Genomic DNA, 22098 nt, shown 5'->3' with positions numbered 1-22098 from the left:
ACTCACTCACCCACTCACTCACCCACTCACTCACCCACTCACTCACCCACTCACTCACTCACACGCTCGCTCACCCACTCACACACTCACACACTCACTCACCCACACACTCACTCACTCACTCATCCACTCACTCACTCACCCACTCACTCACCCACTCACCCACTCACTCACCCACACGCTCACCCACACACTCACTCACTCACCCACTCACACACTCACTCACCCACACGCTCGCTCACCCACACACTCACTCACACACTCACTCACCCACACGCTCACTCACTCACACACTCACACACACACTCACTCACTCACCCACACACTCACACACTCACACGCTCACCCACACACTCACTCACTCACTCACACACTCACTCACACACTCACTCACCCACCCACCCACACACTCACTCACTCACCCACACGCTCACTCACCCACCCACTCACTCACACACTCGCTCACTCACTCACCCACACGCTCGCTCACATGCTCACCCACTCACACACCCACTCACTCACCCACTCACTCACCCACTCACTCGCTCACCCACTCGCTCACCCGCTCGCTCACTTGCTCGCTCACCCACATGCTCGCTCACACGCTCACTCACTCACTCACACGCTCACTCGCTCACTCACACGCTCGCTCACTCACCCACACACTCACTCACTTGCTCGCTCACCCACACGCTCGCTCACACGGTCACTCACACGCTTGCTCGCTCACCCACACGCTCACTCACCCACACGCTCGCTCACTCGCCCACTCGCTCGCTCACCCACACGCTCGCCCACACGATCACTCACAGTAGTGATGTTGGTGATAGTGGTGATGATGATGATGGTGGTAGTGATTGTAGTGGTGATGGTGGTGGTAGTGGTGGTGTTGATGTTGGTGATGGTAGGGGTCAGGGTGATGGCGATGTTGGTGATGATTGTGGTGTTGATGGTGTTGATGGTGTTGATGGTGATGGTGTTGATGGTGGTGGTGATGTCAGGGGTCAGGGTGATGGTGTTGTTGGTGTTGATGGTGTTGATGGTGGTGGTGATGTCAGGGGTCAGGGTGATGGTGTTGATGTTGTTGATGGTGTTGATGGTGTTGATGGTGGTGGTGATGGCAGGGGTCAGGGTGTTGGTGTTGATGGTGTTGATGGTGGTGGTGAAGTCAGGGGTCAGGGTGATGGTGTTGATGATGGTGATGTTGGCGATGTTGATGATGATGGTAGTGATGGTGGTGTTGATGGTGTTGATGGTGTTGGTGATGGTGGTGATGGCAGGGGTCAGGGTGATGGTGTTGTTGGTGTTGATGGTGTTGTTGGTGTTGATGATGGTGGTGATGGTGATGATGGTGGTGGTGATGTCAGGGGTCAGGGTGATGGTGTTGTTGGTGTTGATGGTGTTGATGGTGTTGATGTTGGCGATGTTGATAATGATGGTAGTGATGGTGGTGTTGATGGTGTTGATGGTGATGATGGTGATGATGGTGATGATGGTGATGATGGTGATGATGGTGGTGTTGATGGTGTTGATGGTGGTGGTGATGGCAGGGGTCAGGGTGATGGTGTTGATGATGGTGATGTTGGCGATGTTGATAATGATGGTAGTGATGGTGGTGTTGATGGTGTTGTTGGTGTTGATGGTGTTGATGGTGTTGATGGTGATGATGGTGATGATGGTGGTGTTGATGGTGTTGATGGTGATGATGGTGGTGTTGATGGTGTTGATGGTGATGATGGTGATGATGGTGTTGATGGTGTTGATGGTGATGATGGTGGTGTTGATGGTGTTGATGGTGATGATGGTGGTGATGGTGTTGATGGTGATGATGGTGGTGTTGATGGTGTTGATGGTGATGATGGTGGTGTTGATGGTGTTGATGGTGTTGATGGTGTTGATGGTGATGATGGTGGTGTTGATGGTGTTGATGGTGATGATGGTGGTGTTGATGGTGTTGATGGTGATGATGGTGTTGATGGTGTTGATGGTGTTGATGGTGTTGATGGTGGTGTTGATGGTGTTGATGGTGATGATGGTGGTGTTGATGGTGTTGATGGTGATGATGGTGATGATGGTGATGATGATGGTGTTGATGGTGTTGATGGTGTTGATGGTGATGATGGTGGTGTTGATGGTGTTGATGGTGGTGTTGATGGTGATGATGGTGATGATGGTGTTGATGGTGATGATGGTGGTGTTGATGGTGTTGATGGTGGTGTTGATGGTGTTGATGGTGTTGATGGTGTTGTTGGTGTCGATGGTGATGGTGGTGGTGATGTCAGGGGTCAGGGTGATGGTGTTGTTGGTGTTGATGGTGTTGTTGGTGTTGATGATGGTGGTGATGGTGATGATGGTGGTGGTGATGTCAGGGGTCAGGGTGATGGTGTTGTTGGTGTTGTTGGTGTTGATGGTGTTGATGGTGGTGGTGAAGTCAGGGGTCAGGGTGATGGTGTTGATGATGGTGATGTTGGCGATGTTGATAATGATGGTAGTGATGGTGGTGTTGATGGTGATGATGGTGATGATGGTGATGATGGTGGTGTTGATGGTGTTGATGGTGGTGGTGATGGCAGGGGTCAGGGTGATGGTGTTGATGATGGTGATGTTGGCGATGTTGATAATGATGGTAGTGATGGTGGTGTTGATGGTGTTGTTGGTGTTGATGGTGTTGATGGTGATGATGGTGATGATGGTGGTGTTGATGGTGTTGATGGTGATGATGGTGGTGTTGATGGTGTTGATGGTGATGATGGTGATGATGGTGTTGATGGTGTTGATGGTGATGATGGTGGTGTTGATGGTGATGATGGTGGTGATGGTGTTGATGGTGATGATGGTGGTGTTGATGGTGTTGATGGTGATGATGGTGGTGTTGATGGTGTTGATGGTGTTGATGGTGGTGTTGATGGTGTTGATGGTGATGATGGTGGTGTTGATGGTGTTGATGGTGATGATGGTGATGATGGTGTTGATGGTGTTGATGGTGTTGATGGTGATGATGGTGGTGTTGATGGTGTTGATGGTGATGATGATGGTGTTGATGGTGTTGATGGTGATGATGGTGATGATGATGGTGTTGATGGTGTTGATGGTGTTGATGGTGTTGATGGTGGTGTTGATGGTGTTGATGGTGGTGTATGATGGTGATGATGGTGATGATGGTGATGATGGTGTTGATGGTGTTGATGGTGATGATGGTGGTGTTGATGGTGTTGATGGTGGTGTTGATGGTGTTGTTGGTGTCGATGGTGATGGTGGTGTTGATGGTGTTGATGGTGTTGATGGTGGTGATGGTGTTGATGTTGGCGATGTTGATAATGATGGTAGTGATGATGGTGTTGATGGTGGTGATGGTGTTGATGGTGATGATGGTGATGATGGTGGTGTTGATGGTGATGATGGTGGTGTTGATGGTGTTGTTGGTGGTGATGGTGGTGTTGATGGTGTTGATGGTGTTGATGGTGTTGATGGTGTTGATGGTGATGATGGTGGTGTTGATGGTGTTGATCGTGATGATGGTGGTGTTGATGGTGTTGATGGTGTTGATGGTGGTGGTGATGGTGTTGATGGTGGTGGTGATGTCAGGGGTCAGGGTGATGGTGTTGTTGGTGTTGATGGTGTTGATGGTGATGATGATGGTGTTGATGGTGTTGATGGTGGTGATGGTGTTGTTGGTGTTGTTGGTGTTGTTGGTGTTGATGGTGTTGTTGGTGGTGGTGATGTCAGGGGTCAGGGTGCTACTCCAGGTGCTCAGCAGAAGGCTGCCACCATCAATCACGGCCTAGACTCGCTGGCCAGCCAGGTGCAGAAGGCAGTGGACCACCTGGAGCAGCTGACGGCCGCTCACACCGGCCTGGGGAGACACATGGACGCAGCACAGGTGATGGAGGGGAGGGAGAGGGGGGAGGGATCTCTGTGGGTCTCTGTGGGTCTCTGTGGGTCTACACGGTTTCTGTGGGTCTACATGGTCTCTGTGGGTCTCTGTGGGTCTCTGTGTGTCTCTGTGGGTCTCTGTGGGTCTACAGGGTCTCTGTGGGTCTCTGTGGGTCTCTGTGGGTCTCTGTGGGTCTCTGTGGGTGTCTGTGTGTCTCTGTGGGTCTACAGGGTCTCTGTGGGTCTCTGTGTGTCTACAGGGTCTCTGTGGGTCTCTGTGTGTCTCTGTGGGTCTACAGGATCTCTGTGGGTCTCTGTGTGTCTCTGTGTGTCTCTGTGTCTCTGTGGGTCTACAGGGTCTCTGTGGGTCTCTGTGGGTCTCTGTGGGTCTCTGTGTGTCTTTGTGGGTCTACAGGGTCTCTGTGGGTCTCTGTGTGTCTCTGTGGGTCTCTGTGGGTCTCTGTGGGTCTCTGTGGGTCTCTGTGTGTCTACAGGGTCTCTGTGGGTCTACAGATAATCTGTGGGTCTCTGTGTGTCTTTGTGGGTCTACAGGGTCTCTGTGAGTCTACAGGGTCTCTGTGGGTCTCTGTGGGTCTCTGTGTGTCTACAGGGTCTCTGTGGGTCTCTGTGGGTCTCTGTGTGTCTCTGTGGGTCTACAGGGTCTCTGTGGGTCTCTGTGTGTCTCTGTGGGTCTCTGTGGGTCTCTGTGGGTCTCAGTGTGTCTCCAAAGTCTCTGTGGGTCTCCAAAGTCTCTGTGTCTACAGAGAATCTGTGTGTCTCTATGGGTCTCTGTAGGTCTTTGTGTGTCTCTGTGGGTCTACAGAGAATCTCAGGGTCTCTGTGGGTCTCTGTGGGTCTCTGTGGGTCTCTGTGGGTCTCTGTGGGTCTACCGAGACTCTGTGGGTCTCTGTGGGTCTCCGTGGGTCTACAGAGAAGCTGTGGGTCTCTGTGTGTCTCTGTGTGTCTCTGTGGGTCTCTGTGGGTCTCTGTGGGTCTACCGAGACTCTGTGGGTCTCTGTGGGTCTCCGTGGGTCTACGTGAGTCTCTGTGGGTCTCTGTGGGTCTCCAAAGTCTCTGTGGGTCTACAGAGTCTCTGTGGGTCTCTGTGGGACTCTCTCTCTCACCGTGTGTCTCTCTCCCCGTGTCTCTCTCTCTCACCGTGTCTCTCTCTCACACCGTGTGTCTCTCTCTCACCGTGTGTCTCTCTCCCCGTGTCTCTCTCTCTCACCGTGTCTCTCTCACACCGTGTGTCTCTCTCTCACCGTGCGTCTCTAGGCGTGGCTGGCCGACCCCCTCAACGCGGACGGGGTGGAGGCAGTCGAGGCCGTTCTCCGTGACGCTCGCCGCGTGGCGAAGCTCTGCCTGGACCCTCGGGACCGGGCGGACCTGGAACGGGCCGTGGACGACGTCGCTAGCAAGAGCGCCCGTCTGGCGCAGCTACGCAGAGAGTGAGAGACACGTGGGGAGAGAGAGAGACACGTGGGGAGAGAGAGAGACACGTGGGGAGAGAGAGAGACACGTGGGGAGAGTGTGAGAGACACGTGGGGAGAGTGTGAGAGACACGTGGGGAGAGAGAGAGAGACACGTGGGGAGAGAGAGAGATAGAGAGACACGTGGGGAGAGAGAGAGAGACACGTGGGGAGAGAGAGAGACACGTGGGGAGAGAGAGAGACACGTGGGGAGAGAGAGAGAGACACGTGGGGAGAGAGAGACACGTGGGGAGAGAGAGAGTCACGTGGTGAGAGAGAGAGTCACGTGGGGAGAGAGAGAGACACGTGGGGAGAGAGAGACACGTGGGGAGAGAGAGAGAGACACGTGGGGAGAGAGAGAGAGACACGTGGGGAGAGAGAGAGATAGAGAGACACGTGGGGAGAGAGAGAGACACGTGGGGAGAGAGAGACACGTGGGGAGAGAGAGAGAGACACGTGGGGAGAGAGAGAGAGAGAGAGACACGTGGGGAGAGAGAGAGACACGTGGGGAGAGACACGTGGGGAGAGAGAGACACGTGGGGAGAGTGAGAGACACGTGGGGAGAGAGAGAGACACGTGGGGAGAGAGAGAGACACGTGGGGAGAGAGAGAGACACGTGGGGAGAGTGTGAGAGACACGTGGGGAGAGAGAGAGACACGTGGGGAGAGAGAGACACGTGGGGAGAGAGAGAGACACATGGGGAGAGAGAGAGAGACACGTGGGGAGAGACAGAGGGAGAGAGACACGTGGGGAGAGAGAGACACGTGGGGAGAGAGAGAGAGAGACACGTGGGGAGAGAGAGACACGTCGGGAGTGAGAGAGACACGTGGGGGGAGAGTGAGACACGTGGGGAGAGATAGAGACACGTGGGGAGAGAGAGAGAGACACGTGGGGAGAGAGAGACACGTGGGGTTAGACAGAGGGAGAGAGACACGTGGGGAGAGAGCGAGAGACACGTGGGTAGAGAGAGAGACATGTGGGGAGAGAGTGAGACACGTGGAGAGAGAGAGAGACACGCGGGGAGAGAGAGAGAGACACGTGGGGAGAGACACGTGGGGAGAGAGAGACACGTGGGGAGAGAGAGACACGTGGGAGAGAGAGAGACACGTGGAGAGAGAGAGAGACACGCGGGGAGAGAGAGACACGTGGGGAGAGTGAGAGACACGTGGTGAGGGAGAGAGAGAGACACGTGGGGAGAGAGAGAGACACGTGGGGAGAGAGAGAGACACGTGGGGAGAGAGAGAGACACGTGGGGAGAGAGAGAGAGACACGTGGGGAGAGAGAGAGACACGTGGGGAGAGAGAGAGACACGTGGGGAGAGAGAGAGACACGTGGGGAGAGAGAGAGACACGTGGGGAGAGAGAGAGACACGTGGGGAGAGAGAGAGAGACACGTGGGGAGAGAGAGAGACACGTGGGGAGAGAGGAGAGACACGTGGGGAGAGAGAGACACGTTGGGAGAGAGAGAGAGACACGTGGGGAGAGAGAGACACGTGGGGAGAGAGAGAGACACGTGGGGAGAGAGAGAGACACGTGGGGAGAGAGAGAGACATGTGGGTAGAGAGAGACACGTGGGGAGAGAGAGAGACACGTGGGGAGAGAGAGAGAGACACGTGGGGAGAGAGAGAGAGACACGTGGGGAGAGAGAGAGACACGTGGGGAGAGAGAGAGACACGTGGGGAGAGAGAGAGAGAGACACGTGGGGAGAGAGAGAGACACGTGGGGAGAGAGAGAGACACGTGGGGAGAGAGAGAGACACGTGGGGAGAGAGAGAGACACGTGGGGAGAGAGAGAGACACGTGGGGAGAGAGAGAGACACGTGGGTAGAGAGAGAGACACGTGGGGAGAGAGAGAGACACGTGGAGAGAGAGAGAGACACGTGGGGAGAGAGAGACACGTGGGGAGAGACAGAGAGAGACACGTGGGGAGAGAGAGAGACACGTGGGGAGAGAGAGAGAGACACGTGGGGAGAGAGAGAGACACGTGGGGAGAGAGAGAGACACGTGGGGAGAGAGAGAGAACACGTGGGGAGAGAGAGAGACACGTGGGGAGAGAGAGAGACACGTGGGGAGAGAGAGAGAGACACGTGGGGAGAGAGAGAGACACGTGGGGAGAGACAGAGAGAGACACGTGGGGAGAGAGAGAGACACGTGGGGAGAGAGAGAGAGAGACACGTGGGGAGAGAGAGAGACACGTGGGGAGAGAGAGAGACACGTGGGGAGAGAGAGAGAGACACGTGGGGAGAGAGAGAGACACGTGGGGAGAGAGAGAGACACGTGGGGAGAGAGAGAGACACGTGGGGAGAGACAGAGACACGTGGGGAGAGAGAGAGACACGTGGGGAGAGAGAGAGACACGTGGGAGAGAGAGACACGTGGGGAGAGAGAGAGACACGTGGGGAGAGAGAGAGACACGTGGGGAGAGAGAGAGACACGTGGGGAGAGAGAGACACGTGGGGAGAGAGAGAGACACGTGGGGAGAGAGAGAGACACGTGGGGAGAGAGAGAGACACGTGGGGAGAGAGAGAGAGACACGTGGGGAGAGAGAGAGACACGTGGGGAGAGAGAGAGACACGTGGGGAGAGAGAGAGAGACACGTGGGGGAGAGAGAGAGACACGTGGGGAGAGACAGAGAGAGACACGTGGGGAGAGAGAGAGACACGTGGGGAGAGAGAGAGAGACACGTGGGGAGAGAGAGAGACACGTGGGGAGAGAGAGAGACACGTGGGGAGAGAGAGAGACACGTGGGGAGAGAGAGAGACACGTGGGGAGAGAGAGAGACACGTGGGGAGAGAGAGAGACACGTGGGGAGAGAGAGACACGTGGGGAGAGAGAGAGACACGTGGGGAGAGAGAGAGACACGTGGGGAGAGAGAGAGACACGTGGGGAGAGAGAGAGACACGTGGGGAGAGAGAGAGACACGTGGGGAGAGAGAGAGACACGTGGGGAGAGAGAGAGAGACACGTGGGGAGAGAGAGAGACACGTGGGGAGAGAGAGAGACAAGTGGGGAGAGAGAGAGAGACACGTGGGGAGAGAGAGAGACACGTGGGGAGAGAGAGAGACACGTGGGGAGAGAGAGAGACACGTGGGGAGAGAGAGAGACACGTGGGGAGAGAGAGAGAGACACGTGGGGAGAGAGAGAGACACGTGGGGAGAGAGAGAGACAAGTGGGGAGAGAGAGAGAGACACGTGGGGAGAGAGAGAGACACGTGGGGAGAGAGAGAGACACGTGGGGAGAGAGACAGGGAGAGAGAGACACGTGGGGAGAGAGAGAGACACGTGGGGAGAGATACAGGGAGAGAGAGACACGTGGGGAGAGAGACAGGGAGAGAGAGACACGTGGGGAGAGAGAGAGACACGTGGGGAGAGAGAGAGACACGTGGGGAGAGAGAGAGAGACACGTGGGGAGAGAGAGAGACAAGTGGGGAGAGAGAGAGAGACACGTGGGGAGAGAGAGAGACACGTGGGGAGAGAGAGAGAGACACGTGGGGAGAGAGACAGGGAGAGAGAGACACGTGGGGAGAGAGAGAGAGACACGTGGGGAGAGAGAGATACACGTGGGGAGAGAGAGAGACAAGTGGGGAGAGAGAGAGAGACACGTGGGGAGAGAGAGAGACACGTGGGAGAGAGAGAGACACGTGGGGAGAGAGAGAGACACGTGGGGAGAGAGAGAGACAAGTGGGGAGAGAGAGAGAGACACTTGGGAGAGAGAGAGACACGTGGGAGAGAGAGAGACACGTGGGGAGAGAGAGAGACACGTGGGGAGAGAGAGAGACACGTGGGGAGAGAGAGAGACACGTGGGGAGAGAGACAGGGAGAGAGAGACACGTGGGGAGAGAGAGAGACACGTGGGGAGAGAGACAGGGAGAGAGAGACACGTGGGGAGAGAGACAGGGAGAGAGAGACACGTGGGGAGAGAGAGAGACACGTTGGGAGAGAGAGAGACACGTGGGGAGAGAGAGAGACACGTGGGGAGAGAGAGAGAGACACGTGGGGAGAGAGAGAGACACGTGGGGAGAGAGAGAGACAAGTGGGGAGAGAGAGAGAGACACGTGGGGAGAGAGAGAGACACGTGGGGAGAGAGAGAGACACGTGGGGAGAGAGAGAGACACGTGGGGAGAGAGAGAGACACGTGGGGAGAGAGAGAGAGACACGTGGGGAGAGAGAGAGACACGTGGGGAGAGAGAGAGACAAGTGGGGAGAGAGAGAGAGACACGTGGGGAGAGAGAGAGACACGTGGGGGAGAGAGAGAGACACGTGGGGAGAGAGACAGGGAGAGAGAGACACGTGGGGAGAGAGAGAGACACGTGGGGAGAGATACAGGGAGAGAGAGACACGTGGGGAGAGAGACAGGGAGAGAGAGAGACACGTGGGGAGAGAGAGAGACAAGTGGGGAGAGAGAGAGAGACACGTGGGGAGAGAGAGAGACACGTGGGGAGAGAGAGAGACACGTGGGGAGAGAGACAGGGAGAGAGAGACACGTGGGGAGAGAGAGAGACACGTGGGGAGAGAGAGAGAGACACGTGGGGAGAGAGAGAGACACGTGGGGAGAGAGAGAGACAAGTGGGGAGAGAGAGAGAGACACGTGGGGAGAGAGAGAGACACGTGGGAGAGAGAGAGACACGTGGGGAGAGAGAGAGACACGTGGGGAGAGAGAGAGACAAGTGGGGAGAGAGAGAGAGACACTTGGGGAGAGAGAGAGACACGTGGGAGAGAGAGAGACACGTGGGGAGAGAGAGAGACACGTGGGGAGAGAGAGAGACACGTGGGGAGAGAGAGAGACACGTGGGGAGAGAGACAGGGAGAGAGAGACACGTGGGGAGAGAGAGAGACACGTGGGGAGAGAGACAGGGAGAGAGAGACACGTGGGGAGAGAGACAGGGAGAGAGAGACACGTGGGGAGAGAGAGAGACACGTGGGGAGAGAGAGAGACACGTGGGGAGAGAGAGAGACACGTGGGGAGAGAGAGAGACACGTGGGGAGAGAGAGAGACACGTGGGGAGAGAGAGAGACACGTGGGGAGAGAGAGAGACACGTGGGGAGAGAGAGAGAGACACGTGGGGAGAGAGAGAGACACGTGGGGAGAGAGAGAGACAAGTGGGGAGAGAGAGAGAGACACGTGGGGAGAGAGAGAGACACGTGGGGAGAGAGAGAGACACGTGGGGAGAGAGAGAGACACGTGGGGAGAGAGAGAGACACGTGGGGAGAGAGAGAGAGACACGTGGGGAGAGAGAGAGACACGTGGGGAGAGAGAGAGACAAGTGGGGAGAGAGAGAGAGACACGTGGGGAGAGAGAGAGACACGTGGGGAGAGAGAGAGACACGTGGGGAGAGAGACAGGGAGAGAGAGACACGTGGGGAGAGAGAGAGACACGTGGGGAGAGATACAGGGAGAGAGAGACACGTGGGGAGAGAGACAGGGAGAGAGAGACACGTGGGGAGAGAGAGAGACACGTGGGGAGAGAGAGAGACACGTGGGGAGAGAGAGAGAGACACGTGGGGAGAGAGAGAGACAAGTGGGGAGAGAGAGAGAGACACGTGGGGAGAGAGAGAGACACGTGGGGAGAGAGAGAGAGACACGTGGGGAGAGAGACAGGGAGAGAGAGACACGTGGGGAGAGAGAGAGAGACACGTGGGGAGAGAGAGATACACGTGGGGAGAGAGAGAGACAAGTGGGGAGAGAGAGAGAGACACGTGGGGAGAGAGAGAGACACGTGGGAGAGAGAGAGACACGTGGGGAGAGAGAGAGACACGTGGGGAGAGAGAGAGACAAGTGGGGAGAGAGAGAGAGACTTGGGGAGAGAGAGAGACACGTGGGAGAGAGAGAGACACGTGGGGAGAGAGAGAGACACGTGGGGAGAGAGAGAGACACGTGGGGAGAGAGAGAGACACGTGGGGAGAGAGACAGGGAGAGAGAGACACGTGGGGAGAGAGAGAGACACGTGGGGAGAGAGACAGGGAGAGAGAGACACGTGGGGAGAGAGACAGGGAGAGAGAGACACGTGGGGAGAGAGAGAGACACGTGGGGAGAGAGAGAGACACGTGGGGAGAGAGAGAGACACGTGGGGAGAGAGAGAGACACGTGGGGAGAGAGAGAGAGACACGTGGGGAGAGAGAGAGACACGTGGGGAGAGAGACAGGGAGAGAGAGACACGTGGGGAGAGAGAGAGACACGTGGGGAGAGATACAGGGAGAGAGAGACACGTGGGGAGAGAGACAGGGAGAGAGAGACACGTGGGGAGAGAGAGAGACACGTGGGGAGAGAGAGAGACACGTGGGGAGAGAGAGAGAGACACGTGGGGAGAGAGAGAGACAAGTGGGAGAGAGAGAGAGAGACACGTGGGGAGAGAGAGAGACACGTGGGGAGAGAGAGAGACACGTGGGGAGAGAGACAGGGAGAGAGAGACACGTGGGGAGAGAGAGAGACACGTGGGGAGAGAGAGAGAGACACGTGGGGAGAGAGAGAGACACGTGGGAGAGAGAGAGACAAGTGGGGAGAGAGAGAGAGACACGTGGGGAGAGAGAGAGACACGTGGGGAGAGAGAGAGACACGTGGGGAGAGAGACAGGGAGAGAGAGACACGTGGGGAGAGAGAGAGACACGTGGGGAGAGAGACAGGGAGAGAGAGACACGTGGGAGAGAGAGAGAGACACGTGGGGAGAGAGAGAGACACGTGGGGAGAGAGACAGGGAGAGAGAGACACGTGGGGAGAGAGAGAGACACGTGGGGAGAGATACAGGGAGAGAGAGACACGTGGGGAGAGAGACAGGGAGAGAGAGACACGTGGGGAGAGAGAGAGACACGTGGGGAGAGAGAGAGAGACACGTGGGGAGAGAGAGAGACAAGTGGGGAGAGAGAGAGAGACACGTGGGGAGAGAGAGAGACACGTGGGGAGAGAGAGAGACACGTGGGGAGAGAGACAGGGAGAGAGAGACACGTGGGGAGAGAGAGAGACACGTGGGGAGAGAGAGAGAGACACGTGGGGAGAGAGAGAGACACGTGGGGAGAGAGAGAGAGACACGTGGGGAGAGAGAGAGACACGTGGGGAGAGAGAGAGACACGTGGGGAGAGAGACAGGGAGAGAGAGACACGTGGGGAGAGAGAGAGACACGTGGGGAGAGAGACAGGGAGAGAGAGACACGTGGGGAGAGAGAGAGACACGTGGGGAGAGAGAGAGACACGGGGAGAGAGACAGAGAGACACAAACACAGGGGCGTTATTAGTTTGGTGTCTCACTCCGCACTGTCAACCTTGTCCCACCGTGTCTCACCCCCCACTCCCACCCTCTCCCCCCACCCTCTCCCTCCACCCTCCCCCCCCACCCTCCCCCCCCACCGTGTCTCCCCCCCACCCTCTCCCCCCCCCGTGTCCCCCCCCCCCCGTGTCCCCCCCCACCCCCCGTAGTGGCAAGGGGGACAGTGCGGAGGGCCGTGGGCTGGCCCGTGAGGTGGCCTCCGCCCTGGCGCTGCTGCAGCAGCGCTCAGCCAGGGCCGTGGCGGCCTCACGGCCTCCCAAGGCGGCGCCCACCCTGGACGGCAAAGTGGAGCAGGCACTACGTTGGCTCCAGGACCCAGCGAGCGAGGAGCACCAGCTGGGTCAGTCACTTAGTCACTTAGTCACTCAGTCAGTGAGTCACTCAGTCACTTAGTCAGTCAGTGAGTCAGTGAGTCACTCAGTCAGTGAGTCACTCAGTCAGTGAGTCACTCAGTCACTTAGTCAGTCAGTCAGTCAGTGAGTCAGTCAGTCAGTGAGTCAGTCAGTCAGTGAGTCACTTAGTCAGGCAAGGTGGAGCAGGCACTACGTTGGCTCCAGGACCCAGCGAGCGAGGAGCACCAGCTGGGTCAGTCACTTAGTCAGTGAGTCAGTGAGTCACTCAGTCAGTGAGTCACTCAGTCAGTGAGTCACTCAGTCACTCAGTCAGTGAGTCACTCAGTCAGTCGGTCACTCAGTGAGTCACTCAGTCAGGCAAGGTGGAGCAGGCACTACGTTGGCTCCAGGACCCAGCGAGCGAGGAGCACCAGCTGGGTCAGTCACTTAGTCAGTCACTTAGTCAGTCAGTGAGTCAGTCAGTGAGTCACTCACTCAGTCAGTGAGTCACTCAGTCAGACAAAGTGGAGCAGGCACTACGTTGGCTCCAGGACCCAGCGAGCGAGGAGCACCAGCTGGGTCAGTCACTTAGTCACTTAGTCACTTAGTCAGTCAGTCACTCAGTCAGTCAGTGAGTCACTCAGTCAGTGAGTCACTCAGTCAGTGAGTGAGTCACTCAGTCAGTGAGTCACTCAGTCAGTGAGTCACTCAGTCACTCAGTCAGTCAGTCAGTGAGTCAGTCAGTCAGTCAGTGAGTCACTCAGTCAGTGAGTCACTCAGTCAGACAAGGTGGAGCAGGCACTACGTTGGCTCCAGGACCCAGCGAGCGAGGAGCACCAGCTGGGTCAGTCACTTAGTCACTCAGTGAGTCACTCAGTCAGTCAGTGAGTCAGTCAGTCACTTAGTCACTCAGTGAGTCACTCAGTCAGTCAGTGAGTCACTTAGTCAGACAAAGTGGAGCAGGCACTACGTTGGCTCCAGGACCCAGCGAGCGAGGAGCACCAGCTGGGTCAGTCACTTAGTCAGTCAGTGAGTCACTCAGTCAGTGAGTCACTCAGTCAGTCAGTCAGTCAGTGAGTCAGTGAGTCAGTCAGTCAGTGAGTCAGTCAGTGAGTCACTCAGTCAGTGAGTCAGTCAGTCAGTGAGTCACTCAGTCAGACAAAGTGGAGCCGGCACTGCGTTGGCTCCAGGACCCAGCGAGCGAGGAGCACCAGCTGGGTCAGTCACTTAGTCAGTCAGTGAGTCACTCAGTCAGTCAGTGAGTCACTCAGTCAGTCAGTGAGTGACTCAGTCAGACAAGGTGGAGCAGGCACTACGTTGGCTCCAGGACCCAGCGAGCGAGGAGCACCAGCTGGGTCAGTCAGTCAGTCACTTAGTCAGTCAGTCACTCAGTCAGTCAGTGAGTCACTTAGTCAGTGAGTGAGTCACTCAGTCAGTGAGTCACTCAGTCAGTCAGTGAGTCACTCAGTCAGTCAGTCAGTGAGTCACTCAGTCAGTGAGTCACTCACTCAGTGAGTCATTCAGTCACTTAGTCAGTGAGTCACTCAGTCAGTGAGTCAGTCAGTGAGTCACTCAGTCAGTGAGTCAATCAGACAAGGTGGAGCAGGCACTGCGTTGGCTCCAGGACCCAGCGAGCGAGGAGCACCAGCTGGGTCAGTCACTTAGTCAGTCAGTGAGTCACTCAGTCAGTGAGTCACTCAGTCAATGAGTCACTCAGTGAGTCACTCAGTCAGTGAGTCACTCAGTCAGTGAGTCACTTAGTCAGTCAGTGAGTCACTCAGTCAGTGAGTCACTCAGTCAGTGAGTCACTCAGTGAGTCACTCAGTCAGTGAGTCACTCAGTGAGTCACTCAGTCAGTGAGTCACTCAGTCAGACAAGGTGGAGCAGGCACTGCGTTGGCTCCAGGACCCAGCGAGCGAGGAGCACCATCTGGGTCAGTCACTTAGTCAGTCAGTCAGTCAGTGAGTCACTCAGTCAGTGAGTCACTCACTCAGTCAGTGAGTCACTCAGTCAGTGAGTCACTCACTCAGTCAGTGAGTCACTCAGTCAGTGAGTCACTCAGTGAGTCACTCAGTCAGTGAGTCACTCAGTCAGTGAGTCACTCAGTGAGTCAGTGAGTCACTCAGTCAGACAAGGTGGAGCAGGCACTGCGTTGGCTCCAGGACCCAGCGAGCGAGGAGCACCAGCTGGGTCAGTCAGTCACTTAGTCACTCAGTGAGTCACTCAGTCAGTCAGTGAGTCACTCAGTCACTCAGTCAGTGAGTCACTCAGTGAGTCACTCAGTCAGTGAGTCACTCAGGCAGGCAAAGTGGAGCAGGCACTGCGTTGGCTCCAGGACCCAGCGAGCGAGGAGCACCAGCTGGGTCAGTCACTTAGTCAGTCACTCAGTCAGTCACTCAGTCAGTGAGTCACTCAGTCAGTGAGTCACTTAGTGAGTCACTCAGTCACTCAGTGAGTCACTCAGTCAGTGAGTCACTCAGTCACTTAGTCACTCAGTGAGTCACTTAGTCAGTCAGTGAGTCACTCAGTCAGTGAGTCACTCAGTCAGTGAGTCAGTCAGTGAGTCACTTAGTCAGTCAGTCACTTAGTCAGTGAGTCACTCAGTCAGTGAGTCAGTCAGTGAGTCAGTCAGGCAAAGTGGAGCAGGCACTGCGTTGGCTCCAGGACCCAGGGAGCGAGGAGCACCAGCTGGGTCAGTCACTTAGTCACTTAGTCAGTCAGTGAGTCAATCAGTGAGTCAGTTAGTCACTCAGTGAGTCACTCAGTCAGTGAGTCACTCAGTCAGTGAGTCAGTGAGTCACTTAGTCAGTGAGTCAGTGAGTCACTCAGTCAGTGAGTCAGTGAGTCACTTAGTCAGTGAGTCAGTGAGTCACTCAGTCAGTGAGTCACTCAGTCAGTGAGTCACTCAGTCAGTGAGTCACTCAGTCAGTGAGTCAGTGAGTCACTCAGTCAGTGAGTCACTCAGTCAGTGAGTCACTCAGTCAGTGAGTCACTCAGTCAGTGAGTCAGTGAGTCACTCAGTCAGTGAGTCACTCAGTCAGTGAGTCACTCAGTCAGTGAGTCAGTCAGTCAGTGAGTCAGTCAGTCAGTGAGTCACTCAGGCAGGCAAAGTGGAGCAGGCACTGCGTTGGCTCCTGGACCCAGGGAGCGAGGAGCACCAGCTGGGTCAGTCAGTCAGTCACTTAGTCACTTAGTCAGTCAGTCACTCAGTGAGTCAGTCAGTGAGTCAGTCAGACAAGGTGGAGCAGGCACTCCATTGGCTCCAGGAACCAGGGAGCGAGGAGCACCAGCTGGGTCAGTCAGTCAGTCACTCAGTCACTTAGTCAGTCACTTAGTCAGTGAGTCACTCAGTCAGTGAGTCACTCAGTCACTCAGTCAGTGAGTCACTCAGTCACTTAGTCAGTGAGTCACTCAGTCAGTGAGTCAGTCAGTGAGTCACTCAGTCAGTGAGTCGCTCAGGCAGGCAAAGTGGAGCAGGCACTGCGTTGGCTCCCGGACCCAGCGAGCGAGGAGCACCAGCTGGGTCAGTCACTTAGTCAGTCACTTAGTCAGTCAGTCAGTGAGTCAGTCAGTGAGTCAGTGAGTCAGTCAGTGAGTCAGTCAGTCAGTGAGTCAGTCAGTGAGTCAGTCAGTCACTCAGTCAGTGAGTCACTCAGTCAGTGAGTCACTCAGTCACTCACTCAGTCAGTGAGTCACTTAGTCAGTGAGTCACTCAGTCAGTGAGTCACTCAGTCAGTGAGTCACTCAGTCAGTCAGTCAGTGAGTCACTCAGTCAGACAAAGTGGAGCAGGCACTGCGTTGGCTCCAGGACCCAGCGAGCGAGGAGCACCAGCTGGGTCAGTCACTTAGTCAGTCACTTAGTTAGTCACTCAGTCAGTGAGTCAGTCAGTGAGTCAGTCAGTGAGTCACTCAGTCAGTCAGTGAGTCACTCAGTAAGTCAGTGAGTTACTCAGTCAGTGAGTCACTCAGTCATTGAGTCACTCAGTCAGTGAGTCACTCAGTCAGTGAGTCAGTCAGTGAGTCACTCAGTCAGTCAGTGAGTCACTTAGTGAGTCACTCAGTCAGTCAGTGAGTCACTTAGTGAGTCACTCAGTCAGTGAGTCACTCAGTCAGTGAGTCACTCAGTCAGGCAAAGTGGAGCAGGCACTGCGTTGGCTCCAGGACCCAGCGAGCGAGGAGCACCAGCTGGGGTCAGTCACTTAGTCAGTCACTCAGTCAGTCACTCAGTCAGTGAGTCACTCAGTGAGTCACTCAGTGAGTCACTCAGTGAGTCACTCAGTCAGTCAGTGAGTCAGTGAGTCAGTCAGTCAGTGGGTCACTCAGTCAGGGAGTCACTCAGTCAGTGAGTCACTCAGTCACTCAGTCAGTGAGTCACTCAGTCACTCAGTGAGTCACTCAGTCAGTGAGTCACTCAGTCACTTAGTCACTCAGTGAGTCACTTAGTCAGTCAGTGAGTCACTCAGTCAGTCAGTGAGTCAGTCAGTGAGTCACTCAGTGAGTCACTCAGTCAGTGAGTCACTCAGTCAGTGAGTCACTCAGTTGAGTCACTCAGTGAGTCACTCAGTCAGTGAGTCACTCAGTCAGGCAAAGTGGAGCAGGCACTGCGTTGGCTCCCGGACCCAGCGAGCGAGGAGCACCAGCTGGGTCAGTCAGTCAGTCAGTCACTCAGTGAGTCACTCAGTCAGTGAGTCAGTGAGTCACTCAGTCAGTGAGTCACTTAGTGAGTCACTCAGTCAGTCACTCAGTCAGTGAGTCACTCAGTCAGTGAGTCACTTAGTGAGTCACTCAGTCACTCAGTGAGTCACTCAGTCAGTGAGTCACTCAGTCACTTAGTCACTCAGTGAGTCACTTAGTCAGTCAGTGAGTCACTCAGTCAGTGAGTCACTCAGTCAGGCAAAGTAGAGCAGGCACTGCGTTGGCTCCAGGACCCAGGGAGCGAGGAGCACCAGCTGGGTCAGTCAGTCAGTCAGTCACTTAGTCAGTCAGTGAGTCAATCAGTGAGTCAGTTAGTCACTCAGTCAGTGAGTCACTCAGTCAGTGAGTCACTCAGTCAGTGAGTCAGTGAGTCACTTAGTCAGTGAGTCAGTGAGTCACTCAGTCAGTGAGTCACTCAGTCAGTGAGTCACTCAGTCAGTGAGTCACTCAGTCAGTGAGTCGGTGAGTCACTCAGTCAGTGAGTCACTCAGTCAGTGAGTCACTCAGGCAGGCAAAGTGGAGCAGGCACTGCGTTGGCTCCAGGACCCAGGGAGCGAGGAGCACCAGCTGGGTCAGTCAGTCAGTCACTTAGTCACTTAGTCAGTCAGTGAGTCACTCAGTGAGTCAGTCAGTGAGTCAGTCAGACAAGGTGGAGCAGGCACTCCATTGGCTCCAGGAACCAGGGAGCGAGGAGCACCAGCTGGGTCAGTCACTTAGTCACTCAGTCACTTAGTCAGTCACTTAGTCAGTGAGTCACTCAGTCAGTGAGTCACTCAGTCACTCAGTCAGTGAGTCACTCAGTCACTTAGTCAGTGAGTCACTCAGTCAGTGAGTCAGTCAGTGAGTCGCTCAGGCAGGCAAAGTGGAGCAGGCACTGCGTTGGCTCCCGGACCCAGGGAGCGAGGAGCACCAGCTGGGTCAGTCAGTCAGTCACTTAGTCAGTGAGTCACTCAGTCAGTGAGTCACTCAGTCCGTGAGTCACTCATTCAGTCAGTCACTCATTCAGTCAGTCAGTGAGTCACTCACTCAGTGAGTCACTCAGTCAGGCAAAGTGGAGCAGGCACTCCGTTGGCTCCAGGACCCAGGGAGCAAGGAGCACCAGCTGGGTCAGTCAGTCAGTCACTTAGTCAGTCACTCAGTCAGTCAGTTAGTCAGTCACTTAGCCAGTCACTCAGTCAGTGAGTCACTCAGTCAGTGAGTCACTCAGTCAGTCAGTCACTTAGTCATTCAGTCACTTAGTCAGTGAGCCACTCAGTCAGTCAGTCACTTAGTCAGTCACTTAGTCACTCAGTCAGTGAGTCACTCAGTCAGTCACTCAGTCAGTCAGTGAGTCACTCAGTCAGTCAGTGAGTCACTCAGTCAGTGAGTCACTTAGTGAGTAACTTAGGTCACTCAGTGAGTCACTCAGTCAGTCAGTGAGTCACTCAGTCAGTCAGTGAGTCACTCAGTCACTCAGTTAGTGAGTCAGTCAGTCAGTGAGTCACTTAGTGAGTCACTTAGTCACTCAGTCAGTGAGTCACTTAGTCAGGCAAAGTGGAGCAGGCACTCCGTTGGCTCCAGGACCCAGGGAGCGAGGAGCACCAGCTGGGTCAGTCAGTCAGTCACTTAGTCACTCAGTCAGTCAGTCACTTAGTCAGTCACTCAGTCAGTGAGTCACTCAGTCAGTCACTCAGTCAGTGAGTCACTCAGTCAGTGAGTCACTTAGTGAGTCACTTAGTCACTCAGTGACTCAGTCAGTCACTTAGTGAGTCAGTCAGTCAGTGAGTCAGTCAGTCAGTGAGTCACTTAGTCAGCCAGTGAGTCAGTCAGTCAGTGAGTCAGTCACTCAGTCAGTGAGTCACTCAGTCAGGCAAAGTGGAGCAGGCACTCCGATGGCTGCAGGACCCAGGCACCGAGGAGCACCAGCTGGGTCAGGTCAGTCATTCAGTCACTTAGTCAGTCACTCAGTCAGTCGGTCACTTAGTCAGTCAGTCACTCAGTCGGTCACCCAGTTAGTGAGTCACTCAGTCATTGAGTCACTCAGTCACTTAGTCAGTCACCAGTTAGTGAGTCACTCAGTCAGTGAGTCACTCAGTCACTTAGTCAGTCACTCAGTCGGCCAGTGAGTCACTCAGTCAGTCAGTGAGTCACTCAGTGAGTCACTCAGTCAGTGAGTCACTCAGTCAGTCATCAGTGAGTCACTTACTCAGTCAGTCAGTGAGTCGGTGAGTCACTCAGTGAGTCAGTCAGTCAGTGAGTCACTCAGTCAGTCAGTGAGTCTCTCAGTCAGTCAGTGAGTCACTCACTCACTCGGTCAGTCAGTCAGTGAGTCACTCAGTCAGTCGGTCAGTGAGTCAGTCAGTCAGTGAGTCACTCAGTCAGTCAGTGAGTCACACAGTCGGTAAGTGAGTCACTCAGTCAGTGAGTCACACAGTCAGTCAGTGAGTCAGTCAGTCAGTGAGTCACTCAGTCAGTCAGTGAGTCACTCAGTCAGTGAGTCACTCAGTCAGTGAGTCACTCACTCAGTCAGTGAGTCACTCAGTCAGTGAGTCACTCAGTCAGTGAGTCACTCAGTCAGTGAGTCACTCAGTGAGTCACTCAGTCAGGCAAAGTGGAGCAGGCACTGCGTTGGCTACAGGACCCAGGGAACGAGGAGCACCAGCTGGGTCAGTCAGTCAGTCACTCAGTTAGTCAGTGAGTCACTCACTCAGTCGGTCAGTCAGTCAGTGAGTCACTCAGTCAGTCAGTGAGTCACTCAGTCAGTGAGTCAGTCAGTCAGTGAGTCACTCACACAGTCGGTCAGTCAGTGAGTCACACAGTCAGTCAGTGAGTCATTGACTGACGATGCCTTCCCCTCAAACCCGCCTTGCGTGTGTAGGCCAGGCGGCGATCGAGGCCCTGGTGGCGGAGGGCCGCCGACTGGCCTCGTCGCTGAGCGTCCCCGAGCGAGCCGCCCTCCTGGCCGCCTGCGACCGTGCTCAGGCCCTGGCGGCCCAGCTGAGCGGGGCCGTGGCCTCGGGCGAGGGCGGCACGGCCCACGCTAGGGCCCTGGCCGCCTCGCTGCAGCAAGCGCTGACGGTGGGGCGGGCGGCGTGCCTACACACTATACACTACACTACACTATACACTACACTATACACTACACTATACACTACACTATACACTACACTATACACTACACTATACACTATACACTACACTATACACTACACTATACACTACACTACACACTATACACTATACACTACACTATACACTATACACTACACTACACACTATACACTACACTATACACTACTATACACTACACTATACACTACACACTATACACCACACTATACACTACCACTACACACTATACACTACCACTACACACTATACACTACACACTATACACTACGCACTATACACTACACTATACACTACCACTACACACTATACACTACGCACTATACACTACACTATACACTACACACTATACACTACACTATACACTACACTATACACTAGCACTCACACTACACACTATACACTACACTATACACTACACTACACACTACACTATACACTACACTATACACTACACTATACACTACACTATACACTACACTATACACTACTATACACTACACTATACACTACACTATACACTACTATAAACTATACACTACACTATACACTACACTATACACTACACACTATACACTACACACTACACTACACACTATACACTACACTATGCACTACACTATACACTACACTATACACTACACACTATACACTACACTACACACTACACTACACACTACACTACACACTACACTATACACTACACTATACACTACACACTATACACTACACTATACACTACACTATACACTACACTATACACTACACTATACACTACACACTATACACTACACTATACACTACACTATACACTACACTATACACTACACACTATACACTACACTATACACTACACTATACACTACACTATACACTACACTATACACTACACTACACACTACACTATACACTACACTATACACTACACTATACATTACACAGTATACACTACACTATACACTACACTATACACTACACTATACACTAGCACTCACACTACACTATACACTACACTATACACTACACTATACACTACACCATACACTACACACTATACTATACACTACACACTATACACTACACACTATACACTACACACTATACACTACACACTATACACTACACACTATACACTACACTATACACTACACTATACACTGCACACTATACACTACACACTATACACTACACTATACACTACACACTATACACTACACACTATACACTACACACTATACACTACACTATACACTACACACTATACACTACACACTATACACTACACTATACACTACACTATACGCTACACTATACGCTACACTACACGCTACACTATACGCTACACTATACACTATACTATACACTACAC

General features: G+C 54.3%; 1 protein-coding gene across 1 annotated transcript in view; it reads left to right on the top strand.

Moving 5' to 3' along the window:
• The first annotated feature begins 3127 nt into the window (after nucleotides 1-3127).
• LOC116938031 (vinculin-like) overlaps nucleotides 3128-22098 on the top strand; it is a 52261-nt gene continuing 33290 nt past the window's right edge. The window contains exons 1-4 of the mRNA XM_076063593.1: nucleotides 3128-3880; nucleotides 5149-5321; nucleotides 12744-12934; nucleotides 20479-20678. Of these exons, the coding sequence (XP_075919708.1) occupies nucleotides 3128-3880; nucleotides 5149-5321; nucleotides 12744-12934; nucleotides 20479-20678 (1317 nt within the window). The remainder of the gene's footprint in view (nucleotides 3881-5148; nucleotides 5322-12743; nucleotides 12935-20478; nucleotides 20679-22098) is intronic.

This window comes from Petromyzon marinus, unplaced genomic scaffold, assembly GCF_048934315.1.
Source record: "Petromyzon marinus isolate PM22_M1 ecotype Great Lakes invasive population unplaced genomic scaffold, UKy_Petmar_22M1.pri1.0 PM_Scaffold_160, whole genome shotgun sequence".
Taxonomy (NCBI): domain Eukaryota; kingdom Metazoa; phylum Chordata; class Hyperoartia; order Petromyzontiformes; family Petromyzontidae; genus Petromyzon; species Petromyzon marinus.
This window is presented reverse-complemented; position numbering and strand designations above follow the sequence as displayed.